Source organism: Macrotis lagotis, chromosome 3, assembly GCF_037893015.1.
Source record: "Macrotis lagotis isolate mMagLag1 chromosome 3, bilby.v1.9.chrom.fasta, whole genome shotgun sequence".
NCBI classification, from domain to species: domain Eukaryota; kingdom Metazoa; phylum Chordata; class Mammalia; order Peramelemorphia; family Peramelidae; genus Macrotis; species Macrotis lagotis.
In genome coordinates this window covers 274,139,693-274,153,020 of record NC_133660.1, presented here as the reverse complement: position 1 = coordinate 274,153,020, position 13,328 = coordinate 274,139,693, and the positions used below count along the sequence as shown (strand labels likewise).

At 60.0% G+C, this 13,328-nt stretch overlaps 2 protein-coding genes across 2 annotated transcripts; one reads left to right on the top strand and one right to left on the bottom strand.

The window, feature by feature from the left end:
* Nucleotides 1–134: 134 nt before the first annotated feature.
* Nucleotides 135–1,185, bottom strand: RPLP2 (ribosomal protein lateral stalk subunit P2). The gene is made up of 4 exons (XM_074230748.1): nt 1,067–1,185; nt 730–853; nt 591–639; nt 135–351 (listed from the first exon to the last, which is right to left on the bottom strand). Exons 2-4 carry the CDS (start codon nt 850–852, stop codon nt 173–175), a joined length of 351 nt encoding a protein of 116 aa, XP_074086849.1. The 5' UTR covers nt 853; nt 1,067–1,185; the 3' UTR covers nt 135–172.
* Nucleotides 1,186–1,923: 738 nt separating this feature from the next.
* Nucleotides 1,924–11,652, top strand: PIDD1 (p53-induced death domain protein 1). Its single transcript, XM_074230747.1, has 16 exons — nt 1,924–2,177; nt 3,038–3,400; nt 3,613–4,026; nt 4,353–4,562; nt 4,643–4,697; nt 4,780–4,981; nt 5,108–5,230; nt 5,328–5,510; nt 5,600–5,738; nt 5,919–6,054; nt 6,273–6,423; nt 6,497–6,620; nt 10,009–10,127; nt 10,290–10,397; nt 10,674–10,873; nt 11,056–11,652. The coding sequence occupies exons 1-16, from the start codon at nt 2,036–2,038 to the stop codon at nt 11,270–11,272; spliced, it is 2,886 nt and encodes a 961-aa protein (XP_074086848.1). The 5' UTR covers nt 1,924–2,035; the 3' UTR covers nt 11,273–11,652.
* Nucleotides 11,653–13,328: the final 1,676 nt, after the last annotated feature.

Here is a 13,328-nt window from a genome sequence, read left to right as displayed (position 1 = left end):
AAGATGCCCCTAGTCAACAGCTGACCCCACAAAATCACTTGGGAGGCCTAGAGCCCCAGGGATGCCTGCCCCTCCCCCGCCTCGCCTTCTCCCATTCTCGGCCCCCCGAGGCGGCCCAACGACACCAGGCGGACTTAGATAAAAAGGTCTCTTTATTGGGGGTGCGGGGGGCTCAGTCAAACAGCCCGAAACCCATGTCGTCGTCCGACTCCTCGGACTCCTCCTTCTTCTCCTCCTTCTTCTCCTCGGCGGCGGCGGGGGCCGCGCCCCCCGGGGCCGGGGCGGCAGAGCCGGCGCTGGCAGCCACGGCCACGGCGCCGCCCGCGGGCATGGAGGCCAGCTTGCTGGTGCCTGCGAGGGGGCAAAGGGCGGGGTGTCAAGCGGGGGGCCCGGGGGCTCCCCGCTCCCCGCCCGGTGGCGGGCCGCGGCCCGCGCGTGTCCAGAGCCCCGGCTGGCGGCGCGCCCACCGCGCAGGGCGGCCGCGGCGGGGCTCTGCCTGCTCTGGTCCGCCAGCGAAGCCCGGGGGGCACGGCGGCCCGGCGGGGATTAGGGCGGACCGACCCCCGGCCCGGTCCCGGCCCCCGCCTCACCCTGCGCGATCACGTCCTCGATGTTCTTGCCGCTCAGCTCGCCGATGACCTGGGGGGAGCGGGCGGGGGTCAGCGGGGCCGGCCGGGCCCCGGCCCCCGCGCGCCCCCCGGCCCCCCTCGCCCCCCGCCCCGCGCCCACCTTCTTCACGCGCTCTTCGTCCGTCTCGATGCCCACGCTGTCCAGGATCTTCCTCAGGTCCTTGGAGCTGGGACAGTCGTTGCCGCCGAGCACGGCCAGCAGGTAGGCGGCCACGTAGCGCATGCTGCGGAGGAGAGGAGCCGGGCTGAGCCGGGAGCCTGGGCCGGGCCGGGCTGGGCTGGGCTGAGCTGGGCCCGGGCCTGGGCCGGGCCGGGCTGGGCTGAGCTGGGCCCGGGCCTGGGCCGGGCCAGGCCGGGCCGGACCGGGCCGGGCCCCCCTCCCCTCCCCCCGCCCCGCGCGCCCGGCCCAACCGCCCTCCCGCGGGCCCCGGACTCACTCGGCGGTCCGGGCTCGGGTCGGGGTCGCTGCGGGGGTCGCGGCCTGGCGCGGCGGGGCGGCGGCGGTCACGGCGAGTCCGACCTCGGCGGCGGAAAGGCCCGGAAAGGAAGACGCGCCGGCGGGGGCGGGGATTAAAGCTCTACCCGTGAGCCTCCGGGAGGAAGCCCGCCTTCCCGCCTGCTTCCGCCAGGCGCGCCGACGTCACGCGGGGCGGCCGCCAATCAGAGGCGGGACCGAGCCACGGGGATCCGGACGCGGGGGTGTCGGAGCCCGGGCGCCGGGCGGGAAGGCCCGGCCGGGCCCAGAGGCGGCCTCCTTGGCCCGCTGCCGGCCCACGGGAGGGTGGACAAGCCGCGCTCGGCGGGCCGAGCCCGGGGGAAAGGACCGGGCGCTCCCGGGCGCGGGCGCTCGGCGGCGACCTCCCCCACTCCGATACCTACTCCCCGTCCCGGATGCGCTCCGCTCTGCGCATGCCCGGCGCCGCGGAGAACTCTCTATCCCAGCATGCCCCGGACTCGGAAGCTCGTGGGGCCGGGGGGGGGGTCGATCTGGGAGCACGTGGCCCACGGAGCCCGACCCGAGCGGTGGCGGGGCGCAGGCGCCCTGAGGCAGGCAGAAGCGCCCCCTGGAGGTCCACGGGGGGCCGGCGGGCCCGCTCTTCCGTGCGCACGCGCACACTGACCCCGGTCGTGCCTGCAAGGGCGCGAGAACCGCGGTCGGGGGCGCCATTCTGGGGGCGGCCCCCGCGGGGGCGGGGTGTCCCCCGGGGCGGGGCCTTGGGCAGGAACCGCAGGAGGCGACAGACCTCCCCCGGCCCCCCGGATCCCGAGCCGCCGCCCGACCCCAGGTACCCGCCCCCCGCCCGGCTGGGAGCAGCCCCCGAGGGCCCCCCCAGGAGTGGACTGGGCACAGGCCCCCCCCAGTGACCAGGACAGGGCACAGGCCCGCCCATGGGTGACCCCTTCTGATGTCCACTGCCCTGAGTGACCTGCCCTGGGCCCGAGTCTCCCCTCACACTAGAGATGGCCACATGCTCACCGCCCCCCCAAACCCACATGGAAGCCCCGATAGCATGCACTCTGGGCTCCATCACAAGGAGACCCTCTCTTGTAAGTGTACCCCCTTGCCCGGGTAAGAGTTTGTCCTGTCTCCCCTGGGGGTGCCCTCTGTCTCGTGGGCCAGTCCCTCATCCTCATCTCAGAAGAAGACCGAGGGCTGGAGACCACGGATCCGTGATCACAACTGTTCCTTGGAGCTCACTTTTGTAGAACTCCCTTTAAGGAAAAGGGTCCCTTAAAGGAGAAGACCCCCTGGGAGCCTTGCTTAGACTGGGAAGGAGACCCTTTCTAGAGAACCCACCAGCCCCAGCCGGTGCAGGACCCCCCCATCCTCCCCTCCCTCTGCTTGGGGCAGGGCACTGAGGGGGACTGCTGTGTTCTCCTCACTTTCCTGTGTCTCTGTCGGGTTTTTTGCCTCTTTCTGTGTCTGGCTATCTCTCGTCTCTTTGTCTGTCTCTGTCTTCCCGTCTCAGCCTGTGTCTCCCACTGCCTCTTTTCTCTTCCCCTTTTTCGTCCCTACCTCTGTTTCTCCTGTCCGTCTCTCTGTTTCTTTCAGGTCCTTTCCCCTTTCCCTGATCTTCCCATCTCAAATAGAAAGAGGAGCAGAGAGGAGAGACAGAGACAGAAACAGAGGGAGAGAAACAAACTCTCTCTTTGCCTTCTATCCTTTTGTTGTCTCTGTCTCTGCCTTTTCTCTCAAAGCCTCTATCCCTTGGTCGCTGAACGTCTCCATCTCTGCCTCCTGGGTGTCTCTCCTCTTTCGCCCTCCTCCATCTCTTGCCATACCGTCTCTTCCTCTCCTTGGTGTGTCTGTCTCCTCCCTCTCGCTCTGCTTTTCCTTCCTTTGTCCTTCTCTATTTCTATTTTGTCTCTGCCTCTGTCTTTCTCACTTTTCCTCTTTTTCCAAACAGCCATTCCCCTGGAGACCCCCAGCCCTGCCTCTGCCCGCCTTCCTGGCACGCCAAAACATGCCCGAGCCACCAGGCATCAGGTGGGGGCCCAGGGGAAGGAGGAGGAGGAGAAAGAAGATGCAGAGGAGGATGCTGAAGACGCAGCCACCGCCTCCCTGGACCTCAGTTCCCTTCTGGCCAGCCGCAGGCTCAACTTAGACCTCTACCCTGGGGGCTGTGGTCTCCTGCTGCATCTCTTCCAAGAGCGGAGCTCATGCCTGCGGCAAGTTCGGTTCCTTCGATTGAACTGTAACGAGGAGCTGGTCGGGGCTGCCCTGGCCATCCTTCCCAGCCTCCGGAGCCTCCGCTCTCTGGTCCTCAGAGGTGAGCTGAGAGCCCCTCTTTCACCCCTGCCCAAGGAGGCTGGGGAGAGGTCATCATTGGTGGTCCTGTGGGGTGGGCAGGGTGGTGGCTCTCTGGGAATCTCCCATGCTCTTCCCAAGTACGCTGCCTTTGTCTGCCAGCCAGTGGGCCGCTCTCCCTCCCGCACGTCCCTCCATCTCTCTTGGCCCCTTGTGTTCTTCCCCCACTCTTAGGTGGGCACCAACGTGACGACTGGGGCTCATGCCTCCGGGGCTCCCTGACCACACTGCCCCCCTGCCTGAGTGACCTGGTCCACCTTGTTCACTTGGATCTCAGCTTCAACAGCCTCAGGGAGCTGCCGGCCTGTATTCCCCAGCTGTCTGGTCTGCAAGCCCTCCTGCTTAGCCACAACCTGCTCGAGAGGTTGCCGGAGACCCTGGGCACCCTCCGGGCCCTCAACTTCCTCTCAGTCTCCAACAATTGCCTGCAAGTATTGCCACCAGGCATGGCCGGGCTGACGGCCCTGCAGAGGCTGGATGTGTCTGAGAACTGCCTGGACGCAGTCCCTGAAGAGATTGGGGCGCTGAGCAACCTCACTGAGCTCAACCTGGCCTCCAACCACCTGCAGAGCCTCCCTGACTCCTTGGGTGAGAGCACAGGAGCCCCGAGCCCTTCCACAGACCCCACATCAGTCAGCTTCCTGGGGCATCCAGCCAAGCTGGAGGCAAGAAGAGGGGAAAAGACAACCCTGGTGGGGGGCAGGAGGCTTGTCCCAGGCCTCCACCCTCCTCTTCAGGATCCAGCTCAATGCCTACCTCTTCCTCACCAACCCCTTCACTGAAGCCTCTGGCTGTGCCAGAGAGCTGTTGGGGGGGGGGGGGCGGAGAGGCTGAAGAGCCCCAGAAGCCCCCAGGGTGGGTGCTTCCCTGGCTGGGCCCCACCTCCCTCTGACCACTGCCCCAACTCTCTTCAGCCAGTCTGCAGTCCTTGCACCTGCTCCTCTTGCACAGCAATCTCCTGGTCTCCGTCCCTCCTGGGCTTGCACGCCTCTCACTCCTCAGCCGGCTTGACCTCAGAGACAACAGGCTTCGGGAGGTGCCCCTGGAGATCCAGGAGGCCCCCTTCGTGCAGCTGCAGGGGAACCCTTTAGGGGTGCCTGAGCCAATACCTGTAGCACCCCCAGGTGATGGCAGATGCCCGGGGGGGGAGGGAGTGGGGACCCTCCCAGCACTGCTCCACTCACAGGCCCATTCCTTGGTGCAGGGGAAGACTTGGCCCCTGATGTGCCCCAAGTCCTGCTGACCTCAGATACAGACAGGTGGGAAGGGGGACTACGGGGGGAGGGGGAGGGGGCCCAGCCTTTGCCTCCAGTCCAGCATCTCTTGATTCTGGCTCCACAGTTTCACAGTGACCTCCCGTGGGTGCTCCGTGGCCCTGACCTGTGGAGTTCGCATGCTCTTCCCCCCGGGTGCCACCATCGCTCCTACCACTGTCCACTACCGGCAGCTGCCCCCGGAGCCTCGCCTCGTCTTGCTAGGCCCCCATGATGCCCTGCTTAGTCCCGTCCTGGAGCTCCAGCCCCATGGGACCCCCTTCCAACAGGTTTGGGGCTGGGAGTGATGCCAGAGGTTGGGAAACCTGTGTTCCTGAGGGGGGAGGGGTCAAGAGGAAAAGGGTTGGGGGCCCCTCTAGAATCCTCCAGAAAACGAAGGGTCTGGGTTATGGCAGGAAGTTCACCTGTGGCTGCCTTTCGTACCCCCTCGCCCTCGGCGTGGCCGCCAAGTTGTGATCAGGACCCTGAGCGGCCAAACCTGGAAGGACCTAGACACGCACTTGGAAGAAAAACCAAAGGTTAGGAGAGTCAGAGGCTGAGGGAGAGAGGTGCGGGCTTTCGGGCCCTGGGGCGAGACTCTGTCAGATCCCTGACCCACGCCTCTCCACCCTTTAGAGGCTCTGGGCCAGCTGTCGAGTGCCTCATTTCTCCTGGTTCCTGGTGGTGTCCCGTCCGGTGGAAGACAGCCTCGTGCTGGTGCCCCGGCAGGGTGCCCTTCTGTTCTCCTCGGGTGACCCAGGGGTCAAGGTCATCTTCCCAGCCGAGGTCACCGCTGAGCCTCGACACATCCGGATGCAGGTATGCCAAGGGTAGAGGCCGGGTGCCCATGGTCGAGGGGAAAAAACCCAGGCCCTGCACCCCCGGCTCCCCACCCCTCTCTTCTCCAGGTGGTGAGGGTGTCAGCCTGGGCTCTGGGGGAAGATTCTGAGGCTGCTGTCAGCCCCCTGCTCTGCCTGTCCCAGGATAGCCCCCACAATTTCCTCTGTCCAGTCACTGTCCAGCTGCCCCTGCCCCCAGGTATCACAGGTGAGGCCTGGCTACTGAGCATGGGCCCTAGGCCTGGGGCAGGGGGTGGGGTGGGGGACCCTCTCCTCATGATACCCACACTCCCTTAATCAGGTGTCAAGTTCCCGAGTGTGTCTCTCAAGGAGGGAGAGAACTATGAGGCATTCTGCTTCTCCTCCCTCCTTCCTTCCTTTCCTCCAGGCCTGAGCCTGGACCGTAACCATCTGCATCTGCTGCATGGGGATCCCCAGGTGCCAGCTTGGGATGACATCACGGCCCAGGTGGCTTTGGAGCTCACACACCTCTATGCCCGCTTCCAAGTCACACACTTTTCCTGGTTAGTGCAGGGTGCCCGAGATGGGGGAGGGGGCTATCCAGCCCAGGTCTCATTTTCCAGCCTTCTCTCTTGCTAGGGGAACCCTCCTACCTCCTGACAGCTCTGTCTGCCATCCCACTCATCCTCCAGCCCTTTGCCATCCCTTGCCTCCTCCCCCAAAGGCTATGCCAGCTCCTGCCCTCCCCAGGGCAGCTGTGATTCCAATCCCTTGACCTCAGGTACTGGCTCTGGTACACCACCAAGAGCTGCGTGGAGGGCCTGGCCCGCAAGGTCTATGACCGCCTGCGCCTGTATCGGGTCAACTTCATCGCCCTGCAGAGGCGACGGGACCCAGAGCAGGTGTTGCTGCAGTGTCTTCCTGGAAAGAAGGTGAGGAAAGGGGTGGGGTGGGGCCTGGCCAGCCACTGGGGCTCCCTGACCCCAGGTGCCTGCCCCGCCCCAGGTAGAGCCCACCCTGAAGAAGCTGCAGCCCAGGTACCGAGGCCCCGAGCCCTCCGACACCGTAGAGCTCTTTGAGGGCGAGCAGTTCTTTGCTGCCTTCGAACATGGGATTGACATCGATGCTGGTAAGGGACCCTGGGAGTAAGGCAGCCCCTGGGCCCCGGGGGCTTGCCTCAAGGACTCGGGGCTTGGCCCCATCTGACCATCAGCTCGGCAGCCTTGGTTTCTCAGCTCCTTACTCTTACTGGGTTTGGCCAGATGTTTGACTCCCCCCCGACCCCCCCCACATGTGTGTATGTGCATGATATAATCATGTGTGACACACATGCACATTCCTATTCCACACGCATGTGCTCATGAGCTCTCACACAGGTACCCTGCCTATGCTCACATACACACAATCTATAAGCATGCACACATGCACCCCACACGCACGTCCTGCCTGCCTGTCTCTCCCATCCATCTCTGCCTCCACTGCGAGTGCCGGTGTTCTTCACCAGCCTCAACTGTGCCCCAGACCCCAGGGAGATGAATACTGTAAAGACTAGGGGAATTGTCCTGAATTTGGCCTCCAAGGACTTGGGTTCATCTCCCGGTTCTGCCACCTCCTTCTGGCGTGACCTTAGGAAAGTTTCTGCCTCTCTGGGCCTCAGTTTCCCCATCTGGCTAAGCCCAGATGCCTGGGGCACCCCAGACTTGCTGATACCTGCTTCTTAACTGCCATTCCCCACCAATGACCGCTCTGTGGGGCTTTGACTTAGATAACCATTCCTTGGATTTTTCTTGATTTTCTTCAGCATGTCCCCCATTACATTTTAATGGTGATCACTTGATGTGGGGAGCTGGGCTTTGATTCCTCGGGCCCAGCCCACACCTTCTGGTCTCTTCCACCAAAACGACAGGCACCAACATAGAAAACATTTTGTCAGGATAGATAGAAGCTGTCTTCTCTCCAGGGTTTCCCTGACCCAGCAGCCTCGGGACCCTGGTTTGAAAGGCGATCCTGTGGTCCACCACCTCAGCAGCCCTTGGTAGCCCCTCAGCAACCCTTTGGTCATATGTCTAGACTTGGATCAAAGGCCTTGATGGGAGGGAAGCCCCGATCAACTGCTGACCTCTGAGCTCCACTGTCCATCAGCATCCCCCCTCCTGCAGCAGAATGAGGCTGGATCGGCCCCCTTCTGGTCTGTTCCACCCATGTATCTGGCAGCCAGTCCCGTCTCCTCAATGTCCCACTCTCCTCTTCCCAACGTGGGCCAGCTGTTGAAGTCTGGCTCAATGTGAGGTGCCAGAAGTAGGATTCGGGGGTCCTGCAAAGTTGTATCTTACCAAGGCTGGCCTTTATGCCTTCCTCTCTGTCCTGGCCAGGACAAGCTGAGGACTGATCCCAGGGTGTCAGCCGGGCTCCCATCCTCAGGCTTCAGATGCTGACCTATGTCTTTCCACCCCCTCTGGTCAGTCTGTCTGCTGGCCTCCTCTCTGGGGCCCTTCCCACTGCTCTCCACATTGTGTCTAGGGTTGGGGTCAAGGATGCAGGCCCATCCTGCACAGACAACCGTTCTCTTATGCTTTGGAAAACTTCAACAACACACAGACTTTTCTGAGCATGTGAACACTCTACTGTTCTCTGGGGGTCTTCAGAGATCCCTGGCGGCCACAAGCAAGGCATCAGCAGACTACCCTTCCCAGAGCTTCTTGCCGACATAGGTTGTCACCATCCCATACACCTGTACTCAGCACCTGGCCCATCTCCTCCTTCTGTTGTACTCCTTGGTCCCAGTCATCTTTGTTTTGTTTTGGTTTTTTTAGGTTTTTTGCAAGGCAGATGGGGTTAAGTAGCTTGCCCAAGGCCACACAGCTAGGTCATTATTAAGTGTCTGAGACCAGATTTGAACCCAGGCACTCCTGACTCCAAGGCCAATGCTTTATCCACTACGCCACCTAGCCGCCCCGGTCCCAGTCATCTTTGACTTTCCTTCCACACCCAGGCTCTTGGGGGCACCTTCTCCCAGAACTGTCTAATGAAATGCTGGCTCTGGAACTCACCTTCAAGGCCTTCAGGGGCTTCTGAATGGGGCCTGCTTTCAACACTATTATTATTGCCCCCATTGTAATTAATTTGTTATCATTGTCCCTCCTTGTAAAGTCTGAGGTGTAGTTGGGGTTTTGAAAGCCTTCTTCAGCTTTCCACCAGACACAACTTTCTCTGAACCCTTTCCACAACTCTAGGGACAGGTTAATCTCTTCCCAGCTCCTCCCCTCCATCACAGGCACCATCATGGAGATGTCACTCCCCCTCCAAGGGTCCTTCCAGCCTGGCTTCAGCAGCCATGTCTTTCTGGGAAGCTAGCATCCCTTTAGGGGAGTCACTGATGCTCCCAGCTTTTGTCAGAAGAAGTTAGCCTTGAAGCAAATCACAAGCATTGGCTTCTCTGCTCTGCCAACTATGGCAATGCTAAGTGCCCACCCGGTGCCCTTATCCACCATCCTCCACCTTGGTTTGGCTCCACAGACCTGATAGACACGGCTCCTCCATCCTGCTTCTGCTTTCCCAGTTTCTTTTGAATAAGATCTGCCTTCCCAGAGCCAAATTCAGCTGGTAATGCCATCCCTCAGAGGTCAAGTGGACCTCCTGGTGATAGAATTGCTTGGCCAGTTTCTGGTGTAGCTGGCTCTGGTTTTGGCTCTTGTGCCTGGCCATCACTGTCCAGGCTTGCCAGGTCTGTGAGGGCCATTTTCTCCACCTCCCCTTTCAGCTTCAAATCATTGTACTTAGACACTGAAGACCACAAACAAATGGTCCTTATTGGCCCTTGGTGGGTGCCCCTGCTTTAGACTAACAAGGGAGGGGCTGGGGGCACTCCTGCCTCAGATGTCACCTTCATCACCACCAGGTGTACAAGAGTGATGGAGCGTCCCCTCATGCCCAGGATCTGAAGTTTATCTCTCCTTATGGTTTTGCTCAGGACTTGCTAAGTTAGCCATGTTTTCCCCATAGGAATCCCCAGGAACAGAGAGGATTCTGGTTAGCTGGTGCTCTGGAGGCTCTCTCCACTGTGTGTGGGTGGGGGGGTCCCCTGGGCTTTCTTCATCCCCTTCTCTCTAAGAATCACCTGAGGCAGGCAAGGACTCCCCAAGATTCCCTTCCCTTTTTCCCTTTGTTACCTCCTGGAAGCATTGGGCTCAGACCATGCATTTAGGATCATGGTTTTCAGCTCCCTGGGGTGCAAACTTCACTCCTGGAGCACATCAGCAGCTCCTCAAGAACTGAGAATTCAGTGACTTACCCTAGATCACAGGCAGTATGGGTGAAAACAGGACCTGAACCCAGGTCTCCCTGGCTCTGGGGCCAGGGCTCTCTCCCTTGCTAGAGGGTCTAGTTTGGACCTCCTGACAGGCAGCATTATCCCTATTTGGCAGATGAGGCTCCCAGGGGTCCCATACCTTGCCTGGGTCTTCCTGTCCCGTTGCTAAGGCTTTTGTGACTTTTGTGATTGTGGTGGATTCCCGCAGACCGCCCAGACTGTGTAGCGGGAAGGATCGCCTTTGTCTTCTACTCCCACCTGAAGAACATGAAGGAGATTTATGTGACATCGTCCGTGGACAGGAAGATGCAGGCGGTGAAGGGGCAGGTAGGCTGCAGGCCCTTCCTCCCCACCCCCTGCCTTTCCTGGGTCGTCTCCGGGCAGGAGGAATGGGGAGAGGAGAGGGGACTGACAGCCCACGTCCTCCTCACCACCTCCAGCGCCCCTGGACTGGGCTGACTGGCTGACTGCTGATTATTGGCCCCTCAGGTGTCCTTTTACCGAGGGGCACTGCCTGAGGCTGTTCCTGAGGAGGCTGCCAGGAGGCGGAAGGGCCCCGACGCCCTGTGGCTCGCCACGCTCCCCATCAAGCTGCCGGTGAGTGTGGGCTGAGGACTCCTCAGGAGTGAAAACCCAGTCAGGGTTATCTATCAATCACCAGCACTGGGCCAGACACTCCACTCAGTGCCTCCCCTGAATACTAGAGGTTTAGTCACCTGAAGCTGGATTTGAATCTGGATCATCCTGACTCCCAAGTCCAGGACTCCAGCTGCCAAGAGATCTAATGAGGGAGACAGTTATCGGACAGGGTTGCCTAGAGGTGGCAGCTGGAGAGAAGAGAATCACAACTACCCTTTTCTCCATGTTGGACAGAGGCTCCCCCTGAAGGAAGGGCAGGGGTCCCTGGATGGGCTGACTCTGGCCCCCCTGAACCTGGGTGATGCTGAGAGTGGTTTCCTGACCCAGAGCAACCTTCTGACAGTGGCCAGCAGGCTTGGCCCAGACTGGCAAAGTGTGGCCCTGCAGCTGGGCCTCTCCTACCCGGAGGTGCAGCGGATCCAGTATGCATACAGGTAAGGGGGTGGAGCCAGGGGATGAGAGACAGAGCAGGGGGCCACCTCTTCCCCTTCATCAGCTGTGACTTCCTGGCCTGGCCTCTTGGTATTGATAGAGGGAGGAGTTAACAGGAGGGGGTCACAGAGCAGAACTGGGGGAGCTTGAGCCTGTGCAGACTGAAACGTCCCTGCCCCCACAGGGATGACCTAGATGGACAGACCCGCCACATGCTCTTCTCCTGGGCCGAACGCCAGGCTGGACGGCCCGGCAGCGTCCAGCAACTGCTGAAGGCTTTGGAGCAGAGCGATCGCCTGGATGTGGTGGAAGAGGTACAGGCCATCCTGGAGCTGGGCCGGAATAAGTACCAAGAATCCATCCGTCGAGTGGGTCTGGCCTCCGAGGAAGCCCTGCCCTAGCCACAGTCTAGGCCTCCCAGGAGCTGCTTCCAAAGAGTCCCAGCACTCCCCAGAGGTCTTCCAGCTACATACATACCTGGGGGTGGGGTGGGGATGAACTTCTTATGTTGCTCCAGGCCTCAGTTTCCCCACCAGTAATGTGGACACAGGGACACGATGGAGGCTCCCTTCTACCAGACTCGCACCATCTCTGAATGGACACTGCAGGCTGAGACTCTATCGGCTACTGCTATTGCTCCTTGGTATTAGTCCTAAGTGTGGTTACACAATAAACAAGTGTCTTCCTGGTGTGTGTTTGTTGGGGATTGGGGACCCTCTGATGTGACCCCCAAGACAACCAACCTCCTGGCTCTGTATATGCTTATGAAATTTAAGATGGATCATCTCAGCCGAACCCTCAATGCTCCCAGGTAGCCCTCACCCCCCCCCTTATGAACTCATGCTCCAAGAGCCTATTCAGCTCTTCCAGAAAGTCGGGGTTCCCTCATCTCACATCCCCCAGGTGCCTCCTGCCACAATCCTCACACCAAGAGGCAACTCCTTTCCAAGGGCAGCCCTTCCACAGCTCCAAACATTCATTCCCCCCTCTCTTCGGGTCTGTAAACATGCCTTATTTCCCACAGCTTCATATCTGCCAGTTTCTCCATCTCCTTCCCTGGCCCTTCATCCAGATCACACCACTGATGGGGGAGGGGGGTGTCCCACAGGGTTCTCTCCAGAGAGAACTGTGTCTAAAGTATGGTGAGGGGGCTGGGCAGGTTGCCCACCTCTGTGAATGTAGTCTGACCTGCTTTACTGAGTGATGGCCTTCAGGTAGCACCCCGGCTATGATGACTCATTCTCAGATTGTTCGTCCAGTCCTAAGCTCCCCACTGACCTGTCTTACAGTGCCATCTGATGTGCCTACTATGTGCCAGATGCTACTCTTAGCTCTGGGGGTACAAAGGGAAACGAGCCAGTCCTGCATGTACAAACTGGCTCATGGAAATAACTAAGGGAAATAGGACACTAAAATGAAGGGCGGGTAGGGAGAACTACAAAAGAGTAGGTGTAGGGTAAAGGTTTCCCCCTAAAAATCCCCTCTGATTTCCCCATTACTACTGAAGGGATCACCATCCTTCCAGTCACCCAGGCTCACCCTCACCCCCCTAGCCAGTGTGGTGCTAAGGCTTGCCCACTTCACCTCTGCAGCATCTCCCCAAGTAGCCCTCTGGCACTGCCTCATATGTGAACCATTGGAATAACTGCCTGGGGGTAGGGGTGGGGGGCGGTCCTGCCTGCTTTCTGTCTCTTAATGGTCAAAATGACCTTCCTGAAAGCGTACCTCTGACCACGTCACCCTACCCCACCCTGACTCAGTAACTCTCCAGTGGCTTCCCTTCCAGACCAAATGTCACGTCTTCTGGGGTTTAAAGCTTGTCATAAAAATCTGGCCTCTCTCCAGGTCTTTTACACTGGGCCACCCTTTGATTTCAGTGACATGGCCCCTTCCTTGCTGGCCCCGCATCAAGTCCCTTGGCATCTCTCACCTCCAGGCATTCTCCCTGGCTGTCTATCTTTGTATCTTCAGAGCTAAGCCTAGGACACACAGTAAGTAGCTAATAGATGCTTATTGATGCCAACTCTTCATTTTCCACCTTCCCAGTGAAGCCTCCAAACTCTCTTAAGAAATGAAAGGGGGCAGCTAGGTGGTCCAGTGGATAGAGCACCAGCCCTGGAGTCAGGAGGACCTGAGTTCAAATCCAGCCTCAGACAATAATTGCCTAGCTGTGTGACCTTGGACAAGCCACTCTTAACCTCGTTGCTTTTTAAAAAATGGGGAAAGAGCCCTTTGCCCTGGCTGTCTGGGCCAGGCCCAACTCTGCAGTCAGCCTCAGGCCTGCCGCCCTCCTACTGGAAACACTGTAACAGGAATAGCTCAAAGCAACAAAGTGACAAACTGAAGCAACAAAGTTGCCGGTGTGAGTTGATCCTTCTCTCGGTGGGATCTTGTCAGCCAGTCACCCTGCAGGGAGAGTCCCGGGCTGCAGAGCTCCGAATATCCCCACTCCCATTG